We start from the raw sequence: 24,041 nt of genomic DNA on the forward strand, positions 1-24,041 counted from the left end.
GGGTTTTCCTTTTTCCCCTTCCCCCCTCCTTCCACTTCCTTAATTTTTTTGGTATGGAAAACAGCAAAGGGGGGGAAAAGCTGGGGGAGTGGAAAAGCTGAAATGAAAAAGAAACTATAGCGCATAGACGAAATAGTCGACGTTCTCTGCTCCTCTCAGTTCATTTTTCCGTTTTCAGTTTTCCCGTTTCTGTTCTCCGTTTTCTGTTTTCCGCCTCGAGTTCCATCGTCAGTCGCTTGCGAGGAGCTTTGTGGGGCAGGTGTGTTCAGGTGGTTTTTGCTCTCCAGGTTCCACCGGTTCCAGCTCCAGTTCCGAATTCGCATTTTGCATTTCGCATTTGCCAACTGTGTGTGCCTTAAACTGCTTTTCCACAACAACAACAACAACTCGAGCCAAACAATAACAACATCTTTTTTCCGACGGTCTTCTTAAGGGGTTTTTCTCAATATTTTCCCACAACCCCAGTCGACTTTTCAAGACGCGTGTGCAACAAACAAAAAAAAGGAAAAAAACAAACAGAAAAGAAAATAGATGACAAACAAAAAAGGCAGACATTGGCAAGATTCTTGCTGGCTTAAACACAATTTATAAACAGCACCCCAACCACATCGGAGTTGTATGCAAATGCAAATGCGAATGCAGTTGTGTCGGTTGTCCACCCCGGAAAAACTTGTGTTCTTGATTTGCAAAAGTGATTTCTAATTGTTTCGACTTCTTGGCTTAACTTGCCTCTAAAAACAGAGGGCCGTGAAAGAGTGAGTGAGACGGAGAAAAAAAAGGAGGGAGAGAAAGCATAGCGGAGTATGTCAATGTCAGTGGCCCATGTGCGTCTGTTTTGTTAAAAGAATTTCCTCCGAGTCTTCGAGTTTTTGAGTTTTTGGCCATGGATATTCAAAAAGTCTAGTTTAATGACGTCACTACTGGAGATTATCATGCGATCGAAAGCGATTGCTAGGAAACTTAATCAGGGTAAGTTAGGGGAAATCCCTCTATGAATTATGAAAAACAATCTTAGATTTTACTCAGTTCAGTTCTTATCCATTTTTGAAATTCCACAACCATTTATTTTATTAAAATGAAACAAGTGTCGCTTAGGAATAATTACTTGTACACGAGAAGTAATTTAAAATCTGAAATGGTTTCTAATAATTGAGCCACGGGGACCCATTTAGCCTTTTTTAATTGTTTATCCATAACCACAAATGTATGGCTTTGGCTGTTTATTTGTGATAAGACACACAAACTTCAGAATTCATTTTTGCAGTTATGATTTGTTACTTCTGAACAAGAAAAAGTATAAAAAATGTTTCGCTTTTGCTGATATATCATGCCTTTTAACACTCAAAAATATATATATCATAGCCCCCTGGGGGGCCATACTTTAATATAATCTCTGGCCGACTGTCGCGAAGGAAGAATTGCATTAAAGAACGATCCCCAGGGACACAATCATAAAGAAAGCGGGGTTTCCGAAGCCAAATCGGATTATTTAATTTATTCTCCGAATTTGTTTACTTCAAAAAGTTTACTCCAAAAAAAAAAACCCTTCATTGGTGTGCTGAAGAAACTCGGATCCAATCAAAAGATTTTCTTGCCCTGCCTTATTTGAACATTATTAGGTTTATCGCCTATATACGTATTATATAAAACCTCCCATATTGATGACTCTAAGAGAAAACATTTGTCGTTTAATGATGGCCGGATTTCCTACTGTAATTTTCTATATCATAATAGTTCAAAGTGAATATGATTCAAGCAACGCTCATTAAAGATTTAATTCCAAAGGGGACAAAACGTTTGTGATTCGAGCTCATAATTATGTAAACTAATAGCAAGAGTTTTATCAACTTAGGCTTTCAGACAGTCAGAAGAAACAGAATATATTTCTTCAATGTACATAATACTATTTTCCATATAATTATTATGTTCTAAATGTTCTAAGTAATGCCCTACTAACCTTTATTGAACAGTAGACATGTTAAATTATTAACCTACCCTCCAAAAACCGGTTTGCCCCTTGAAATCACTATCTGACACGAGTCTCCCCGAAAACTACTTGGCAAAAACCCCCAGAAAAAAAAGAAATAATGCTAATCTATGAGCGATAGCCAAAAGTTCCTGGCAATCGTGACCATCATCATATCATTATCGCGACCATCATCATCGACACTAACCAACCATCATCAACCATCAACCATCACCGTTTCCATCACGATCGGCTACTCAGTCAGTTGGAATCGACTCTGGCCGATGGTAAAATCTTTATCGGCGTCGAGTATCAGCACTTTTATGGCCTGTGAATCGATTGTATTAAGAGCTATTAAAATATTTTCTAAAACCTGCTATCATATCATTCAATTAGGCAAGAAACGGCTATATATAGGATCATAAAACATAACATTCGGTGTCGCCTGATAGTGACTGGAAGACTCAAACACCAATCACTCGCACCGTGGTTCTTTCTCAACACATTAAGGCGTCATAAATACATCAAAATAAAAGTGTCGCGCTCGGTGAATTTACAGCTCGCTGGAAGATAATGGGAGGAGACTCGAATTGGACATTCGAGTTTTAAATTTTGGGCGTTAACTTGGTCAGATCGCCGGTGCCAGATAGAATTCGCAGTAGACAAAGTTTCCACCCACCGAAAGTTCTTTTCCGGAGCCAGAGATAAACGCCAGATAAGCATTGGGATCAAGATTATGCTAACGGCTGGTGTTTGTGCACTGGGTTATCAGTTCGACTCGCTTTATGGCCACTGCTATTGGATACTCTATAAAGCAGTAATTTATGAAGTTACCCCCAGCGCTACTTGACTTTTGTTCTCATCTTTTCCCCGAGTGAGCTGCCAATGTCTCCCTGTTTGGAGTGCGTGGATTAACCCACTTTGAATCGGTGATTGTATCAAGATATTGCGCACTCCTAACAAATATTGAATAATTTTAAATAAAATTTAATTACAGTCCTCTCAAAAAAAAATATAATATCATTTGTTATATTATAATATAAATCGTATCTTTCTTATGTTTAACCTTTTCATTTTATTCCATTTTGAAAACTTCGAAATATATTGAAATATTCTAAATATTTTTATTATCTATCTGTTATTAACATATTATCTATCTGGTATCAATTTGCCAACCTTGTTTTAAGTTTAATCTAAAACTTTCCCTCCTGCCTAGTGGAAAATATGGGTTAAGCACACAGGGAAATCGCCCCACAAAAAAAGAGAGAATCTATGTGTGTATTTCCTGATGATATCATCTATCAGAGCGCACGTCTCCCTACACTTTTATTGTGCACTTGGGCGTTCTCGCTTCTCCTTCGCCCCTTCCACAATTTGTTCTTTTTGGATTGCGTTGCTTCATCGCAGAAGAAGGAGAAATATCATCGAGAGCGGGCCAGGGAATTTGGGGGGTGGGGCATACGGGCGCATGCATCGCACCTGATATTTTTATGGATTTACAACACCCGAATTATTCTTCCAATTTCGACAATTTATTACCGAATACACACTTTTGACATTTATTTGCTCGTTTCAATTCCCTACGATTCGATTCAATTCGATTCGTTTCGATTCGGTTTCGGTTTTGGTTTTGTTTTCGGACTCAAGCAAGTTCGACGTTTTACTGTCCGAAAGCAAAAGTGTTTTCTTGTCGACTCGATTGCACGCCAGCCAGCCAACCTTGTTGTCTAGATAGAAGCGGTCGATGATAGCCATGGGCAGACCCTGCGTATACGTTATATGGCCGATGACAAGGGGCTTTGAAATGAGGCGTAGTTAAGTTCTTAATGGTGGAGAGGGGATCGGTGTTCCCCTCGGATCATTTTCTAAAATTATTTAACTAACAATGGATATAACATATATTTCTTACAATTTGCAATGAAAGGCATATATGAAATATATATATAGATATCACATAAATAAATAATATTGACGTTAATTATATTATTTTTTTATTATTTATAGGAAAAATTCCCTTTAAATTTTTTTAAGCTACAACCAGTTTTGAGTGCAGGATACCATAAACTAAATTACCAACTTATCAATTGGCATTTGCCATGACTATCTATATTCTTCCGTGTGAATTACAAATGTCTCTACACCTTCTTTTATTTTGAATTCCCTTCGCAGAGGGATTTTTTCCAATTACCCAGTTTATCTGAAAGACTCAGTCGCACTGTCTTTTGTTTACGAGGTTACGTCAAGGCTTCTGTTGCAGATAAATTTACACTGGTCCGTGGCTAGAGATCGTCTATTTAGATGACGAATTAAACGGAAAAGCGAGTGGGGTATTTATGGGTGTACCAACACCCCGTTTCCATCGGGTATGTGGGCACTATGTGGTATATGAGTGGGCTTGCCTTTATCGGCGTAACTGTCAGTGTCTTGTCACTAGTCTATTGTTTATGAGCGCGGACCTTCTCCCACAACTTTGTTTATGTTTTGAAACGAAACACTTCTACTGACCACAGAAGATAGTTCCGATATGCGGGAGGTGGTGATTTTGTATAGAACAAATATGTGTTGGTTCTTGAGAAAGGGGAACTCGTAAGTATTTATAATCATAATGAAAAGAAAATTTAAATGGTCCCAACTAGTTATTAAGATACCTTGTATTATCTTTTCAGGATATCGTTCGATTGGGTAATTTCCTTTTTAAGGTAACCTTTCACTTTATTATTTATAGCCAAAGTTCAATAAGGCTTAGATCATATTTATGCCATTATTGTTAACTAGTAATTAAGTTTACAATGGCTTTGATAGACAGTTATAAAGATAGGGCCTATCGTTTCGATTTCTGATAATTCATTCATTCATATATCCGAGGTAGTTACTATGAGTAACTAGCGCCTTTCCGCTCCCATTTTTCTAGCAGTGCCGATTCTAGTTCGCTTCTCCATGCTCTACAAATTGTGTTCAAGTTAAAGAATAGATAGTAAGTAAGTAGACTCCAGATATCAGTCGCGGGGTGCATAGTACAAATATAAAATACACGAGCGTGAGTTATATATTTCACAGCCCGATTTGTGGGACTTACGATCGCACACGATCCACAAAACACGAAGTTTATAAAACACACTTATCAAAAGTTTAGTTCCTTTTGGTTTTTGGTGGTCTCCCGTCGTAATTCATTCTATTTTTAACGGGTTGTCACCAGCCTCTCTCGCGCTCTTTTCCGATTCTCTTCGGCGTTCTTGGGATTTGTTTACCAAGCGCCAACCGCCGAGAAAAGCGATCAATTGTGAGGCGGCCAGCTTCGGGCAAAGTTAGTGAAAATTAAAGGCTGGTCCCGCGGCGATCGAGATTGCGAAGCGTCGTCAAAATGGAAACTGCCAGCCCTCGAGTTCGCCTGATAAATGAAAAGAAACTGCAGAATCCCAAATAAAAACTAACCCAGTTATGATAGTGATATTCTCACGCCAATTAAAGAGTGCAGTGCAAAAATAAAACAATTAAAAACCCAAGTAAAAACCGAGCAAATAACGAAGAAAACCACCGAAAAAAGAAGGGTTACATGTGAGTGACATTTTTCAATTAATTGTGCATCCTTTGAGGTCAACAGCGTGTCTGATCCTTGAGGAAACCACCCTGCAGGATCGAGGATCCTGGCAGATGTGTTCCCTGGTGGAAAGTGTGCCAAGACAGGAAGCGTTTCCGTTGCACATTGCAAATTGCACTCATAGTAAACTCGATTTTCGAGGACGCGTGCTGCAAGGATGAGTTTGAGTTTGCAGCTTTGGCTCGTATTAAGTTACGATCTCCCGATCCGTTCACGCCTCCTCCCGCGATCCCCCGATCTCTAACGGTTTGACCTTGCCATAATTATAGTCCTGACCCCGGTCGTCTGTCTCGCGGGATTCTTATTTTGTTTTTTGACTTGAGAACTTGCCCTGCTTCACTTTTTCTTTGGGCTCCTTTTCGGCAGAGAAGAGCGACTTCCGCTCGAAGCCTGAACAATGGAACAGCGGTCCTTGCAATAGCAATCAGAATCCGAATCGCAATCGGAATCCGCAAAGGAACGGCAATCGCAGTGAGTCCTGTCAATGAGACACACACACACACAGAACAGAAGTTGCCAGGTTTACAAGATCAGCAGCGGCTGATATACAAATTTTAACAGCTGAGGGTAAAATAATAACAGAGATTTCTATACTGAATATTAAAAAAGAATTAATAAAAAAATGTAAAATATGTATTTTATATGCTAGTTAAGAAGAGATACAAAAAATGGTTACCCTTAATTTATTTAAAAGTAAACATGGTTTAGTTTTATTAGGTATTTAAATTTAAACTGCAGTAAATCTTTAATCAGCATTGGCAAGTTTAAAATAAAATTTAAAATAATATTAAAATATGATTCCTCCTCAAATTAATTCCCTTATTTAAGCACTCAAACTACTTATTTATCTGACCGCGACTGTTCAAGTGGCACATGCATGTCAGGAGCACTCATGGGCTGTGTTGTGCCAAAAGAAGGGCATTCCTACACATTCGGTCCGCCACTCGAGATTCGAACAATGGCAGCGATATGTGGACCGAGACGACTTTTGATTCCCTCAAGAACTTTATTTCCCTGCACTCCGCAGCTTGTAAAAGCCAGTCACAAAAGCCGGGGCAAGTCCTTTGTCCTTTGTCCTTTGGCGCAGACAGTCAGAGTCAAAGATCAGCCATCCAGCTGAGTTAATTACAGCCGACAGAACTTCCACAGAGACAAACCGGAGTCACTGACTCTGAATGGAACTCACATGGAGTCCTTTTTCGCCAGAAAGGAAGTATCCCAGCCTCGGGACATTCAGTCGATCTCAAAAGCATATTCAGCTTCATTTTTGGCGCGTTAACATTCAAATTTCAGCTGGGTTTCAAGGGGGTTTATTATCCGCCACAATGAGGAAAAACAGAACCTAAAATGATAATTTTTAAATGTTCAAGTTTTTTTATGAACGATTTTTGTTAGGCTTTGTAAAGATTGTTTCAGTTTTAATGTCTCTCGCATTTTATCATGTTTGCTTCTAAAAAAGTTTATAAAAATTTTTTCGGCGGAAATATGTTGTTTGGTTGAGATATATAAATTTTTAGCCTTGATCTTATTTATTCAATCCGAAAGCAAAACGATGCATTAACCATAAATAAAATTTTTTCTCTTCCGCCACAATGAACTGCAATCCTTTAATTGAAATTTTATCACCTTTTACCGACTGACAGTGGATTGTCTGATCTGAACTGATTATTCATGGTTATGAATTTATTGGGCTCCGCCTCTCCCTGAAAAATTATTGACTTTTTCCGAGGCGTGTTGGCTAATGAATTATGGGCTATCATATGCGAAACAAGCCGCCGACAAAAGCAATAGCAAACGCAACCAGAGCGAAATGCAAATAGAGATACATCCTTTCTTTTTGTATCTTTCGGGTTCTCGCGTGTGTTAAATTATGTGACAGCGGCGTGGAAGGGGTGATTATGTTGTTTTAATTTAACGCTATTAGCAGTGGAGTCAGAGTCTGAAAGTCAGACCCTTTCAACCCTTAGGCGCCCCTGTATTTTTTTCCCCTGCGATCACATTCCACCAATATTTCACCCGTATGTTGTGAGGTCCTAATTGAGTGCTGCTGTTTGACAAACGCAAACAGATACAGATACAGATACACGAACACGCCGAGATACAGATAGCAATTTGTGTACTTTATGGGCGCCCTTTTTAGCACCTCTTCGCTGCGAAATTCAAAGCCCAAGAACCTTTTCCCTCAAGTGTTCATGCAAATAAATAACAAGTGAAGGAATTTACGACCCAATCCCAATGGAGTGACACTTGGTAACAGTTTGAAAAAAAAATCATATCTCAGCGATCTCGGATTATGTTTCGCTAGAACAGGAAACAGTCAGAATTCGACTGAACAATATTGTTATAACGAATTTATCAAGTTTTTTAGAGCATTTAATAAAAGAAAGAAAAATTTTTGCAAGCGATAATATAACAAGAAAGGAAGCTAGCTTCGGCAAGCCGAAGCTTATATACCCTTGCAGTCATCAAACATATCGAACAAAATACATAAAGGCTGACAACATCGAAGCTATGACGACTTTTCTATTAGTTTTCCATATTTTCGACTATTGTTCATATGGCAGCTATATGATATAGTCGTCCGATTTTAATGAAATTTTTTTCTCGGTTCAAGGGTAGTTCATAAAGTGGATGTTGTAAAAATCATGCTCGTGGAATAAAAAACAACAACGTTATGATTATTTTGCCATTATTTCTATATATATTTTTTGATCTTTCCTATGGCAGCTATATGATAGGGTTATTCGATTTTGATAAAATTTAATCCGAAATTTAATAACCGTTAGAAAACGCCATCTTGAAGAATTCAAGTCGATCTGATCAAAAACAACGGCGTAATAATTTTTTATCCTTTTTTTTTTGACCTCTTGTATGGGAGCTATCCGATATAGTCGGCCGATCCGGCTCGTTCCGACTTATATACTGCGTGCAATAACTACACATCTCAGTTTCAGCAAGATAGCTTTAAAACTGAGAGACTAGTTTAGGCAGAAACGGACAGGAGGACAGACGGACAGACAGACAGACGGACAGACGGACAGACGGACAGACGGACAGACGTACAGACGTATTTCGACTCAGATCGTGATGCTTATCAAGAATATATATACTTTATGGGGTCTGAGGTGTCTCCTTCACTGCGTTGCAAACTTCTGGCCAAAATTATAATACCCTTTGCTCTGCAAGGGTATAAAAATGCCGTAATATGAAATGTTTATATTATTTATAAATAAAGTTCTTTATAAAGTACGCATATAATAATGTGATAATGTGACATGATTCTGACGCGTGCTGGGAATAAAGTGAGAAGATAAATACTTGCACTTGATAATTCCATAATTTATTTTATAATTTTCTTTATCCAATTAACCACACAGAAAGAATTTAAAGTTGGCATTACTTTTAAAAGATTCTATATTTAAAAAGTTTTTCTTTACATTTCTTTTTATTATTCAAGAAACCTTGTTATATCTAAAACTAAGTGAATATCTTTACTGACGCAAATTTAAGCAGAACAAGTGATTACATGCATTACCTCTTTCATGATAATGAATAGAGAAAGGACTTTAATAACTAGTCTACTAAGTTTCCCTCAAAAGCTCCACTTAATAGCCAGTCATCTAATCCCCCTCATCACCATAATTTACCACCCACTTAGACAAAGCCAAAATCCAACAAAATTCCGGCTTACCCAGCGAAACACGAAAAAAGTTGAACGACAGATACAAAATTAAGTTGCAAACAAAAGACCAAAAAGCCCATGTACTTGTCACCCCCAACTCCCCGGAAAAGGCAACGAAACCCAGGATTGTTGTTGTTTGAACAGGGGGGAGCGAAAAAAAGAGCAACCAGAAGGAAAACCGAGGGGAAAATTGGGGGGAAGGCGAGGAAATCAGCCCGGCACACTTTGCCTTTTCAGCCGCAGGCTAAAAGTCGTCGTCGCTTTCAATTATAGCCGTGAGTTTTCTCTGTCCGGCCAAAACACACACATACACACACACCTATACATTCAGTTGGCAGGAAGCCATAAACACACACACACACTGTTGCAGAAAGGGAACAGTCTACACCCACACACAGCCATTAGCTTAATGTGTGCTTATTGCGCACGCTTTGGAACAGACGCAGGTTGATTTAGGGGGAAAATTCACGGGGATGTAGAAGGGGGGTTGGGAAAATCGCAAACGAAACCCGCAATCCCCAAACCCCCGAAAATCCCCCTCCCCCGAAACCCCAACCGAAATGGATGCTAAGGATATGGCAACCGCAACTTGCCACTTTGTCTGCACAAGAGGGGGGTGGAAAATGCAGGTGGGAGGTGGCGGAAAATCTGGTGGGGGGGATGCCGTAGAGGTGGGGGGACTGTGGGTGCTGTCTGGGCCAACCGCAAACAAACAAACACAAGAGCGCAACAGAGACAGAGAAACCAACGGCAGCCAGAAAAAGAGAGCAAAACAGCATCTGTATCTGTATCTGTATCTGGTTCTCTATCTGTATCTGCATCTGCATCTGTATCTGTATGAGTATCTCCATTTCTGTATACAGATATATATATATAGAGCGAGCTATATATAGTCGAGTGCATAATGAATGCGAAGATGTGCCCGCCCTATTATCCTGACTCCTCCCTCAACTCGAGCTGGCTGTCTGTGTATCTCAAAGATACATAGCCGCATTCTGATAGGAAAAATCGAGGGGTAAATAAGACCATCTCTCTTTGGCTCTCTCTCTCCCTTCCACTCTGGTTCTATCTCCCTCTGTCCTCCGTTCGGCCATCTCCCTCTGTTATCCTTTTACTGTGGCCACTGGCACTGAGGATTCGAATCAGAATCACCAACTTTCAGATAATAATAATGACTGCGAACTGACACAGATTTCAAGGGGCGAGAGCGAGAAGTCTTCTCGCCGCGAAAGAGAGGCAAAGTCCCTGAGAGAGAGACTACACCTATACACACACATACAAAGATACTGATGCAGATACAGGAGGCTGCTGCATGCTCTCTTTCTCTTCGGTTTATTTTGCTCTCCGGTTTCATCCCCCAGAACGTTTTTGGTCTGGGAAGATAGAAAGGACATCGGGCGATCTTTTGGGGAGATGAGTATGGGATTTTGTTGTTAGTGTTGTTGTTGTTGTTTTTCTCATGGGATGAGATGGGAGAGAGAGGAGCGGAAACAACCACCATGGCGAATGGGCAACCAACCAGCCGCCCGACACACAGAAATTCCCATTCAACAGCCGAGAATCCCGGCCATCCGAGAATCCTCATCGCCTCCAGACAATTCAGTTCGTTGCTGAGCGTGCTGGCAATCGGAATCGGAAAATCACAACCGCTACTTCGCTGCCACCGCCGCTGCCGCCGTCGCAGTCTCAGCCGCCGTTGACGTTGACGTCGCTGCCAAACAATTGTGTTCTTCATACATATTTTCCACTGCTTCTTTTTTTTTGCGCGCTATCGCCGCTTCTTTTGCTGGCTGGCAGCAGTCTTGCGAAGACAACCGGCAGATAGAGACGACACCCAAAATCACATCAAAAGTGTCCGCTTAAATCGGTAGAATCGGTCGAAAAAAGAAAAACAGCAAACATCAAGCATACGCAGTGTTGGCCAAGAAAATGTGGCGTCGCGTGTTATGAAAATATTTACATTCGATCTGTTTATTGTGATAATTACAAGTAACGTTTGAAAGCGGAATCATGCTGTTCGATCGCTTTGTCATATCAGGTTGGTTCCACGCCGTGAATATAAACAAAATAACAACAAATGGATCGGTATCTCGCGCCGCAACTTACAAGGAATCCCAGTTCCCTGAACTGAATCAGTTGCCTCGAAAATAGCTTACAATGGGACTAACTTACACAGAAGTCAAGTGAATCAATTTGAACAGAACTATTCATTGGTTAATCGACTGTGGACTAAGAAATGTGAAAAAAGAGTCAAAACATTAAGTGCCTGAAACAAATAAAAATCACAAAAATCTCCGCAGATCGAATGGGAAATTTTGGTTCTATTTATTATAAATCTCTTTCAAAACCTTTCACGATATATATAACACTATCTTTGAACATAAAATTTCTTAGGTGAAAGCCAATAAATAGAAAAACTTACTTAAAATATAATTTTATCTGTAAATACAACCTTACATGTTAAGTAAAAAAAAACTTGGTGATAAAAACCAAGTTAGAAAGCAGTCATTCATAATGAGTTTCACGAAACCCAAGTGCACTCAAAATTAGTCAAAGCAATTCTATCAAGAACTCTGTCTCCCAAAGTAGCCAAAAACATCTTTTAATCTAGTTGCCTCCGCAAAAGGTGTCGCCAACTTTTAATGGCCCAACTAAAGCCGAAGTAAGCCCTAAGTAAACCCATTAAAATCGATCCCCACTTATCAAGCCCCCCACACGCCGGCAATCAGCCCATTTATGGCCAGTTTTATCAGCAGGCCAGTCCCAAATGTGATTACCTAAAAAACAAATTAGCCGAAGGTCCCTGCAACTAACAATGGAAAACACTTGCGCTTGAGTAAAAGCGAAAAACTAAGAAAAAAACTACTGGCAAGTGATTAACAATCGGGTTGTCAAATAGAGCCGAGGATAAACGCGGGATGAGTGTTTTGGTTTCGAGGTTTTCGAGGGCGGTCTTTGAAGTGGCCTACTTCAAAAAGATTTCGCTAAATGGTGTGAAGCCGTCGGGTTTTGAGGTGATCGTAGAAGTGCAAGGATGTTGGGCAAACAGAGTGTGCCGCAGGATGTGCGAAATGCAGCAGGTTGCTCGGGTTCGAGTTCGAGTTCGAGAACTCTAAACGCAATATTTGTTTGACCATTGTTTGTCTGCCTGCTTTGCGGTCTATATTTATATGGCCGATACTTATCGGGCCAGGGGTAATGTTACTGTTACTGTTACCATTCCGTTCGTTATCTGTGGAAGCGCTGTCATATTTTGTCTAACAGCTCAAATTACGATTTAGTTTCAAGTGTTCGAACAAGGCGGATGGACAAGACAAGAAACCGAACAGCAAACAACAACTAGTAGTTGGGCAAATACCAATAATCGTCTGGTAATTTGTGCGTGTATACTTATGTTTCAAACCCACCGATTATCTGTATTTGAAAAGAGGTTATATTCGTAGTGGAAACTAGGGAATGCACTGCATAATAATTACTACTCTATTAACTAATTAACAAACCAAGTTACCTCTGTGCCAACTGTCAATGTTATGGTTTTATAACCAGTCAAGTTTTATATCCTATCTGTTTTATATCGGCAGACGCCAGTCGAGTCACATCACTTGAAAGTGAATACAAATCAAAGTAATTTATGTCGGAATTATTGTGTCAACAAAATAGTTGAAATACTTGAATACCGGCGATATTTATCCAGATTTTATTTGCACAGCCTGCTCGGCGAAAATCGGAAAGCGGAAACAGAGGCGGCGAGGTAACAGATATGCCCAATCCGATGGAAGGGTAGTGGCCAAAAAGACACTTGTCTTGCCGGAAAGATAGTAGATAGTAGCCACATTTGGTGGAGTGGGTGAGTGATAGGCGGTCCAAAATGTCAGCGCATTGCAAAATCACCCAGAAAGTGAGAGAGATACCTTTAACTGCTTTAACGGGAACCGTTCAACCGATTGTCATCGCACTTTATCTATTTTTGTTCGAATTTGGTAGTGAGTTGACAGCCAATAACAACTGATTAGGATTAGTGCCTCTCGAGTGCCTTCCAGCGGTCGGAAAAGTCATTTCTAATCGGTATCTATTTCTGTTTCTGTTTCTCCTTCGATTTCGATTCGATTCTCGACAGGCTCCAGTGGCGAAGACTTCGATCCGAGTGCGAGTGTTGTGCGCCACCACCACCATCACCACCATCATTTGGATCTGAGTGGCCGGAGTCAAGGGTTCAATCCGCTGACCGAACCGCTCGAGGATTCCTTTGCCGCCGCCACCCGCCATCGTTTGTCACTGCCGGATTGCGAGGAAGGATCGCCGACGAGAAGGGATCACAGGGATCACAGGGATCTCCCGGATCCGGAGCTACTGCATCATCTCTCCTCCGATCCCCTCCAGCAGCAGCATCATCAGGAGCAGGGCCAACAACCACCGCCGCCCACGTTGCCACTCGCCGTGGAATCCTCCGGGGCCGACGGCATGGACCACTTCTTCAAGGAGCACATCCTGCACCAGTGGGTGCGCCGGCGCGATCTCGTCTGTGATCTGGACATCCGTGATAGCGGCGGCGTCTACGCGAAGACGCCGCTCCAACGGGGCACCCACTACGGCCCCTTCCCCATGAAGCTCACCCACCAGCCCAACGACAAGGAACTGGCCTGGAAGGTGAGTCAATCTGTAATAAAATCCAGATTAAAATAACATATACAAAAAGTACAGAGCAAATTAAAAACATTAAGAGTCAATCTGCAATTAATTCCAGATTAAAATAATATATAGGTACTAAAAGTACAGAACAACTTAGAATCATTTAGAAACATCTAATGTTGTTTAATTTGCTCAAATATTAAAAACAATTTTCAAATTTCTTTCTATTTATAATTATTTTGATTGTATACATAACAACAAGTTATGAATCAAAGTTCAGTATTTTCAAACTGCTCACGAAAGTTGTCTAGAAATACCCAAAAGTTCACATTCATTTCATTAATATCATTAATATTTATTCATTTCATTAATATCCAATTACCACAAAAAGTCGTTGCACAATTTGGTACAGAGAATAATTCTAAAAATATACTTTAATCTCTTCTATATTTAATCTTCAAAATTGCAGTTTAAAAATGATGCCAAATAATAATAATAAAACCACTACGCTTCTAATCCCCTTCCCATTTAATCCTTTGAATATCTGTATGGAATTAAATGGCAAATTTCAGGCAGAACTCTCCCATTTCCACCCAAAAATGTCGTTAGTTTCCACCAAAAATGTTTTCCCAAACAATCAGCGCTGGAAATGGTTTCGCAATAGTTAGATCCTTAAGCCTTTCGCATGTGTGTGCATTTTGGCAAATATCGAATTTCCGCATTTTTTTCCGCTGGTCGCCGGAAATTTAATCCCATCAGAGCCGTACCAATTTTGATGTGCGAAAATTGCAACCGAATTGAGTCATCCCAATTTTAGTTTTCTTTTTTTTGGGTGGTTTTCGCAGGGAAAATCAAACGATTGGAAAAAGATTTGATTAGAGCTCTACCTCGAGGGTATCGATTGTCAGTCAAATGGGCCTAATCCCTGGCCAGAGCTAATTTACCTTCGCCGGAGTGGAAGGCCGGGAAACCAGGACGAAAATCCACAAAGTGCACCCCAAATGAGGCTTAAGTCGAGGCCGGCTGATGATTCCAATTAGGGTGGCGAGGATCCAGAGGCAAACCCTTCGATCGGTTGTCAGTCAGTCAGTCAGTCAAATGACACTTTTCCTACCTTCTCCCTCCCTTTTTTCCTACTTCCCTACCTCCCTCCACTTTCCACTTTTCGGCTGCACAGACAATCCAATCAAATTATCGCGCCTCGTCCTGTTGACAATTCGCACAAGAAGATCTAGATCCCTTTTACCTACACACACACACACACACAGCTCAGGTATTTGCCACAAAAATATTGTTTCTGCCACTCGAGCGAAAATTGCAAAAATAACAGAGCTCGGATCCTTTTTTCTAGTTTGCTACTGCTTTGGCCCTTTATTCCTGGATGATCCTCAAATCAAGCGCACTTTTATCGTTCACATTTCCGTTTTGACAGATACATTGGCCCTATCTGTCCCTATCTGCCACCGTTCCTCCGGCTGATCCTTCGGCAGGATCTGATCTGGCAATTCGAAGCCAGTTCTGCCGGCGAACCCAACACTTTGAGATTATCTCTGGCGCGTAAATATTTTCCCTGCCCATTGACTGTTTCGTGTTTTTCCACTGCGAGCTGTGAGTTGTGGCCTCCTTTTTAATAAAGTTATGAATAGGCGAGGACATGTGTGATGTGTGATGTCTGTCCGGGGATTATCGACGGACAAAACACGGCAACTGGAACTGTTTGGCAAACTGCCATTCCAAACTCTGATCGCTGGCCATGGATCCCTGTATTTACCGGTGATCTTATCATTTTTTAGTGGCTGCATCGGATTGCAGTTTCCCTTTCCGTCTTGAATAACCAGGAAAAATCGGAGAAGAGGTCTTCTAAAAAGATTCCAACGACTCTATATCTTGGGATCTTTTGCCTTGCCGTAAACATGAAACCATGTGGGAACTTAAAGTGAACTAAAAACAGTAGCTTATCACCAATGTTTTTTTGATATTTTTTTGAAAAGATAAGATTTATGTAAGGTGTTTCAAAAAAAAAGTAAAAAAGTAAATTACCCACAATGTTAACTATTTTTAAACAGCGATACCTATGTTTAGCATTATTTTAAAGATTCTGTAGAAAATTATGATTTTACAAAGTACCAATTTTAATTAATTGTCACTATTTATGTGCATTGGAGTATCTCCTCCTTCCTCTAATTATTGTAATTGCGATTTCCCCCCATGGGTTTCGAAAATCTAAGCCCTTCCAATTATGCATTTTGCAACTATAACTTTGGCGGACTCCCTCGGTATCAAAACACACAGACTGCAACCTACTTGTTTGGCAGGGGGGCACTCGAGAAACGGGAAAACTCCTCCCTCGTCCTGAAAACGCAAAGTTTATTTCACTTATGAGCGCGTATAATTTTGTATTTATTTTATTTTGCGCTCTGCAAATGCCGCGGGGCAGAAGAAGCCACTTGAGGCGTTGTTAACTTAATTTTTGGAGCGTGCACACATGGCTCTCACTCTCTCTCCCTTTCTCCCTCCCTTTCTCCCTCTCTCTCGCGCGCGCTCTCCAGACTCTCCCACTCAGCGAACACACACACGTACGTACGCACACACACACACCACTTAATCGCAAAACTGTAAAATGCCGTTTTTCCAAATGACTTCATAGACAAGAGCCTGACGTCGGCGACTTCAACGTTGCGCATACGCAAAGTCATTCAGTCAACCGCAGCGCTTGAGTTTTGATTTTATTTCATTTCAGCTCGTTGTTTTTTTTCGCTTTTTTGTTGGTTTTTCGATTTTAATTTGTGGTTGCCTCCAGCTTTCGGCGTCGCAGAGTCTAAGGCAGTTTTCCCCATTTCCAGCCGCAACTACAAATCCAAAAAAAAAAAATCGAATGTGGCAGCCGCCGTTAACGATTTGTGTAAATTATGCGTATTTCAGCTGCGGCGCCGGCTGCTTTTATTTTGTATACAAAAACTGTCGGCGGTTTTTGTTTAGTTCTCGGTTGTATTTCTTCTTGAGTTTTTTTTCGCACTGTTGCTGCAGTTTCCCCTTTCTGCCAGTGACCTTGATGTGGTGGGCAGACTTGTGGGCGGCGTCTTGCTGGCTTGCTTTTTATTAGAGTGCTTAAAGGGCGTTATTAATTGGCTGAGATATAATGTGTTCTTATAATGGATAATGGTTTAATGAGTCACTTTTTTTCCCTTGCGCCTTGACTCTTAATAAAAACATTACAATTTTTAAATTATTTTCTTGTCTTTTTTAGGGATTTTAAAAGAATTACATTTATTTCACCTAAAAAAAGAGTTTGCAATAAATTTAAATTAGGTAATGGGCGCGTTATTTGGCACGCAGGGATGCCACTCCGGTGCTTTCGTACCTCAAATAATTGTTTTACTTACAAATTAATTACTAGAGCTAAGAAATCGACGAAGTGGCAGCCCAGTGCCTGCAATTATAACACTTTTGTGGGTTGGTGTCTTGGCTTAGCAAAGACAATCGTGTAAATATAGCACACTTATAAGGGGTGAGCCAACAGATGGCGCCAGCAGTCATCTTTATAATTTGAAACAACATTAATTAAAAGCATTGAAAAGTAGGAGAAAAGACTTTAAAAAAAATAATTAAAAATTATTTACCCTTATGTTATATTTGCAGGCCAATGCTGGACATTATACCGGATGGCTAGAGCCCACATCCGATGTGTCCGCATGGTTGAAAAAAATTCGAACCGTTCAGGACGAGAGCATTATTGGCGAGGCTAATTTAGAGAGTTACATTGATGGCGGTTATGTGAGTATATACGCCCCACCCCTCACCGAAACCCCTTGGCACGTGCCACTCGATTTTCAACTATTTTTTACAATTATTTTCCCTTTTTTTAATAGCTGTGGTACGAGACGAATCGTTATGTGAATGCTGGCAGCGAAATGGTGGTCGACGGCCGACCCAAGAGTCCTGTTCAGCTGAACAAGAGTTTCATCAACGGCAGCGAGGTCTTCTCAGCCGCCGCAGCAGCCGCTGCAGCAGTAGCCGCAGCATCCTCGTCGGGAGCGAACAGCGGGGGCGGGGGGAGCTCCCTGCCCAGCGATGGTCGCAGCGATCGGGATAATGGTGAGTTTTAAAGATTAATTTCCTTAAAAAAATTATTAAACAAACAGCAGAAATATAAACTAAATTTTCTGAATTAATAAACTGTTAAGAAAAGCTTATAGTTCTGTTTTCTAACCATTAAAAAAGGTATTTTTTAAATCTAAGAATTACCAGTCAATACAACTTGATATATTTAATAGAGGTTTTATCATCATAAAATCATAATCTCAAAGAAAAAAAATATCATGACTAAAAGGAATTTTATTTTTTATTTAAAAATCAAGGAAAGGTTTTTATAGAATTTGTTTTGTTTGATGTTTCCTTTTTTTCTTAAAAGTTTTAGTAGGAATTTATACGCAATACAATAAAAAGAGACCCAAAACACACTAATCAAGATATTACAACCCATTCCATTGATTAGTTACCAGGACCCCTGACAAAAAATTGTACAATTTCATCATGATTTGACATTGAAAGAGAATATAATAATATTATGTGTGTGTGCTGTGTCCATGCTGGTGTGGCTAATAAGTGCAGCTGTGGTGCCGGGCAATTAACGCCCAACGCAACCACTGTGGGTCAGGTCAGAATACAGGGGATACAGAATCCGAGATCTGAAATCCGAAATCCGGTGGCTCAATGCCCGTGACAGAGTTCCTGGCACGAGCGACGGACCTTCGAGATAAAATCTCGGGATCGGAGAACAGGGAGCAGGGAATAGGGAACAGCTTATGAGGGTCCACACACAACATCCCTATTCGTATTTTTGATATATTAGCACCCTTTTCGGGTTTGCCTCCCTTAAATGCGATCAATTTGTGCGCTGCGCATGCGCCCATGCAATATTGCGGCGACCGCACATGTTTTCATTTGTTATTAAAATGTTTGATAATTTCATTAGAGATCCATCAGCAAACAAAGGGCCCGAGATTGTGTCAGCGATATATATGGTGTATTCGGTGTACTCGGTGTATGTTGCTGACAGTCAAAATGGCACACGCTCAATTTAAGCCTAATCCTGCATCCCTTGAATCCCAGGACCCCAGAAAAATAAAATGGGAAGTCGGGGCGTGTTTGATTATAAACATGTGGGATTTATGGACAGCTCATTTGGCGTTTCACACTCTCTTCTCTGATTATCACAAATTAAAATCTCCACGAGAAATGTTTTCGCTAGCGATTCGGATTAAAATTTGAATATATAATGGTTAATTCCATATGCTTATCTGCAGGATCATAGTTGCCTTACAATGGACTTGCATTTATTTCTGAATTATTCAATTAAAGCCAAGCTGTCAAAAAGTTTCCGTTTTCCAAGCTTGAAAATCAACCCGCTTTCCCAGACAGAAAAAAAAAACAGGACACCTGTGACTTGACTTTTTAGCATATCGTTTTTAACGTACTTTCGGTCAACTTTTCTCGCAGTTCACGCGCTGCTGAGCAGGGAAATTTAGTCTTTCGTTTTTAGTTTCTGGCAGAAGACAAGGCCCAGATGTCCTGGCCTCAAGGATATGGCCACGAATGCCACCAGTGCAGCACGGGGGGTGGCAACACGATCGCAGACCCGAAAACCCGGAAAGGAAAACGGCGAAAAGGTGACAAGGAGCGATCGAAAGTGTGGTTGAAACGGTGGCAAAAGATCGCTGAATTTCCAGGAGAGGGAGTTCCAACTTTCGACCGTTACTTTTGTCCAGGAATATTTAATGAGCTGACTTGAGCTGGGAATTTTTACAGAATTTTCAGTTAGGAAAATGCAAATGTCAAGGGGTGCAATATTTAGCATGGGAAAGTTAAAAACACAAAACAAAGAATTCAATAAACACAAGCGAAAACATTTTTTTTAATTCATAAAATAATTATTTAAAAGTTAAAGAACGTAAAAAAGCAAAGTAATACATAAAGGTAGATATACCTTTCTTGATATTTGCTAACCTTAAAATATTATAATAGATAGGTATAATAGATATACCTTTTTTAATATTTTCTAATCTTAAATTACCAAGCCTTAAATTGTTGAAAATGTTATTGATGTTATTACACTTGTGTTCCAACTTTAATGAAGACAACTATTTTGTTTAAACATGCCTTCAATCACTTAAAAACAGAACCAACCCACAAAGTTGTCAACCCGAAGCAAACCCCCTTCACCTTGACTCCACCCTTGTCCCCAAAAACAAAAACGAAACCATTCCCAAAAAGAAAAAAAAAACAACAAAAATATAAACGAAATCAAGACAGTTTTGAGATGGCTTTCGGCTTAAATCGCGGCAACTCTTCAATCGACCAATCAAACAATGGAACAAACTATACACGAAGCACATTTAGATACACATTCGGTTGGCCAACTGGCGACTGGCAGAAAGAACACACGCCACATAGACCAAGCTCATAAACGAGATCCTAACTAAACCGAGATACAGATACGATTGACACTTTGTCGCCGGCAAAGCTGATGGATGATTAATGAGCTGAAAACAACAAAAACAACAACAAAGTCGAAAAAAATCAAAAGAGGGAAAGAGGGAAAACCAAGTTGAATAGAAGGCTCGTGTCGCGTCTTCGGCTAAATGATCATCGTGTGTCAATTTGGGCATCATTAGGAGTGCCACCTAACCCTTTTTTTTTTTTTTTTTTTATTGATTGTTTGGTTTTTTATTTCTGCTGCTGGCAAATCGATTAGCAGGCGGATCTAACTTTTGATTTTGCTCGTTCTTTTTTTTTTTGTTGCTGTCTGTGAGCAAGTTGTAAGGTGTAAATAATTCAATCAATCATTTGTCAACAGTTTCGGCTTCCGTTTAGCGATTTAGCCACCGATTCAGGGTCAGCCGATGGCTTTTGGCAGCCAGCAGCGGATTCTGTGATATGTAATTGGCATGTCAAAGAGTTTTGCCCCGCCTCCTTTCGGTCTTTCAGCCTTTCAGCCCCTCCTCTATTTAATCCACATCCTGCAGCCTTACAATGCAGCTATTGAATTGTCAGTTCTGTTTTGGGCCAGCGAATCAATCTGTCAGATGAATCGGGGGAATCCAGCTGCTGGAAAAGAGTTGCAGAATGAAAAGAGAGAGAGATGGTGAAAGGCGTGAAAGGATTGAGCAGGATTTTCCAGGGAGATGCTGACAAGGGGGCGGGGCAATGACTTAATGATAAGGAATCGATGAGCAGACAGCGGAGATGGGTCTGTGGATAATGAATTGGGCATTTGATTAATTGCCTAGATGAAGAGTTAAAAAAGCAATAAAAATTGAGCCTTGGATTTGGCACTTCAACAGTTAAAAAAAGAGTAAAATATCTTTAATTGTTATTCAGTCACTCGAATATCTAAAAAGCCTGGCCAGATATAATTATTTATATAATGAATATTTTCTGTCTTTCCATTTCGGTTTGAAAATTTTAAGTTCTTTTTTGTTTAATTTTCTCAAGTCTTAATATCTTTTATTTTACTTTTTTTAATTTTTTATAAACATTATTAAACGTCCTTCTGCATTTTCTTGCTATTTCAAGACCATCTGCTCTTCTTATCTGAAAACTTAGTTCCCAGGATTCCTCCCTACTTAGAGCCACCCATCCAAACACAAGTTTTCCCAAGCCTTCTCAGGCTCAAAAGGAACCTACACCTACCCTCCTTTTCGCCCAGAACACCATATGTCAGCCCACCTCCACCCCCTAGAAACGGATCCTACCCTACTGTCAACCTCCTACTATCCCACGCTTGCCCACCCAAAAACCAAACATTAAAAAACAGAAAAGGACTACGGCCAAAGTTCAAGTGCAGCCCACAAGGAAAAACTCTTGACGTGGGAATCTTCGCTGCCCTTTGCGGCCATATTGCACACGCTGAAAATTAACTTTTGACCCAAACAGCAATTACCACTGTGCTGAGCACGTTTAGGGCAGAGAGGGGGTGGTGTTGGGTAATCACCCCTAGGCCAAAAAAAACGAAGGGGGTGGGCTGCCTTGAGAGGCAACACCTGTTTTGAGGCCAAAAGCGGCGAAAAGCCGGTAAGGTGCCATATCTATATGACTTTTCAAACGAAATCAGTCCAACGGAACCGCATTGAAGAGAAGTGGGAGGGGGAAAGGGGGGAGGGAGAGGGGGTGGGGTGGGTGAAGGGTGCAGGTTGGCAGAGGTTGAGGGGTTGACTGCTGACCCTTTGGATGTGCTTGCATGCATAATCTCTGGTCATCGCCATCATCCCTTAGCTTCTCTCTCTCTCAGGTGTGTTTATGCGTGTGTGTGTTAGTGTGTGTGTGTCACCTGGTGGTTGTCCACTGCCCACCACCCCTGCTAACTAGTGCTAGTAGCATACCCCACCCCCTCTTCCCTTTCCTACCCACTCCAGTAGCCACCCCCTAGAAGCACCTCAGCTTTCTCCTCAGCCGCTCTGCTCATATTCAACACTCAGTTCCCCTAGGAATTGTTTAAAGGTGCAGAGAGAGAAATATTTTAAAATTTCTTAATAAAGTATAGTTTATTTTTAAATAACAACATGGAAAAAAAAGTGTCTAGTTCTTAAAAATTCTTAGAGCCACATCTCAAAGCAAAGGGCTTTAGAATTTCCAAAAAATTAAATAACAACTGTTAACTCATACCTTTCTACTTTTCATTTTGTGTGAAAATATAGAAGTTTTAGCCTTAAGATTTTTTGAAATATATTTTGAAATATTTCTGTAAATCCTTTAAAATAGTTATCCTATAGAATATTTCCTATTACTTCTCCTTATAATTCATATTTTACCTATGGCCAATCTTTTTTCTCTCCCTGCACCCGTGCACTTGGCACTCGTCGGGAGTTGGCCAAGTTAAGAGCGGGGGGTGAGGATTGCCTTTAGAGGCGGTGGGGTGGGTAGGGGTGTCTTGCCCTTACCTTACTTTCATTTCGGACAATTATCTATTCAACGTCAAGCTATGCGAGTGCCATATATGAGTGCACACGATTTCGTCTCCGCTACCAATTTTGTGTTAAGTGTTTGCGTGTTTACTCCCGAGTGTGTGCCCCTGTGTGTGTGAGTGTGTGTGTTGGTCATATGTCAGTGCGTCCTGGCCAGAACAAAAAAAAAAGGACCTGCCGCAGATTGTTAGCGGGCAAACAAAACATTAGCTCGTCGGCATTATGCTCCGCGAACGACACACTTGTTCATCAAACGCGAAGCCGAACGGTTGTGTGTCAAGTGGCCAGTAAAAGTGATAACCCAAGGATCGAAGGGATATACTATATAGTGAACATCTAGAGTTGAAGCTGAAGATTGCGTACGCTTGTGTGAGTGATCGAGGAAGTGTTTATGGCGGAAGAATAAATAAGGAGATTTATTTGAGATCACCATTGCAAATTGTGCTTCTTTTTTGTGATTTTTAACGATGCAATAAAATATCATTGAATTTTCCTTAAAAGTTTCTTAGTACTAATTTAAATTATCATAAATTTTAATAAGGTGGTAAAAATGTTAGCTATTTATTTACATAAATGCTAATCTAATGCATATCTTCTTTTCCTTTTTTCCAGGCTCCTTGTACAGTGGCGACGAATTCCCCAAGGATAAGAAGAACTCCTCGCTAATCAGCCAGGCAGATATCGATTACAAAGACGACGAAAACGGTGTCGACATACGCTGTGAGGTCTGTGATAAAGTCTACGAGGATTTAGAACTGTAAGTACTACCCGTATTGGCCAACTTAATTGCCATTAATCGGACCCCCGGGTTGAACCTCTCAAGTGTTTTAAGTCCCGATTTTCGCGTAGGTGAATGTCTGCATCCGAAATTGCTTTGGCATTTAAGCAGCATCGCCGATAATCTATATCAAATTTTCTGTGTTGCTGTGAGCCATATAAAAAACCAGAAAAAAAAACGAAAAAACAAGCTACCAATTAGCTTCCAACTTACCCAAAAGAATTATGGGTGCGCAGCGAATAAAATCTGTGTAGAAGTTGAAAGAGAAATCCGACCGCGATATACAAAGTATCTGCAAATGTTGCTAAACGCTTTGCATCTAAGTGGATATGCGGTCTAATGCCGGTCCCCGGCTTAGATCTTAATTAAAAGTTGATGGCGATAATAGTGCGGCCAATAAAAATGCCATTAAAAGATCCAAGAGA

The 24,041-nt window shown here is 40.5% G+C and overlaps 1 protein-coding gene across 3 annotated transcripts in view; it reads left to right on the top strand.

The window, feature by feature from the left end:
- Nucleotides 1-226: 226 nt before the first annotated feature.
- Nucleotides 227-24,041, top strand: part of LOC108096073 (transcription factor hamlet) — a 32,071-nt gene continuing 8,256 nt past the window's right edge. The window contains exons 1-5 of one of the 3 annotated variants that reach the window (XM_017197434.2): nt 227-969; nt 13,364-13,893; nt 17,515-17,649; nt 17,745-17,970; nt 23,451-23,595. In XM_017197434.2, coding sequence (XP_017052923.2) covers nt 909-969; nt 13,364-13,893; nt 17,515-17,649; nt 17,745-17,970; nt 23,451-23,595 — 1,097 coding nt within the window. In that variant the 5' untranslated portion in view covers nt 227-908. Of the gene's footprint in view, nt 970-5,402; nt 5,522-10,845; nt 11,285-13,363; nt 13,894-17,514; nt 17,650-17,744; nt 17,971-23,450; nt 23,596-24,041 lie in introns of those variants that run through there. The other 2 variants (XM_043209428.1, XM_043209427.1) reach the window with 2 other exon arrangements.

This window comes from Drosophila ficusphila, unplaced genomic scaffold (assembly GCF_018152265.1).
Source record: "Drosophila ficusphila isolate 14025-0441.05 unplaced genomic scaffold, ASM1815226v1 contig_127, whole genome shotgun sequence".
Lineage (NCBI taxonomy): Eukaryota > Metazoa > Arthropoda > Insecta > Diptera > Drosophilidae > Drosophila > Drosophila ficusphila.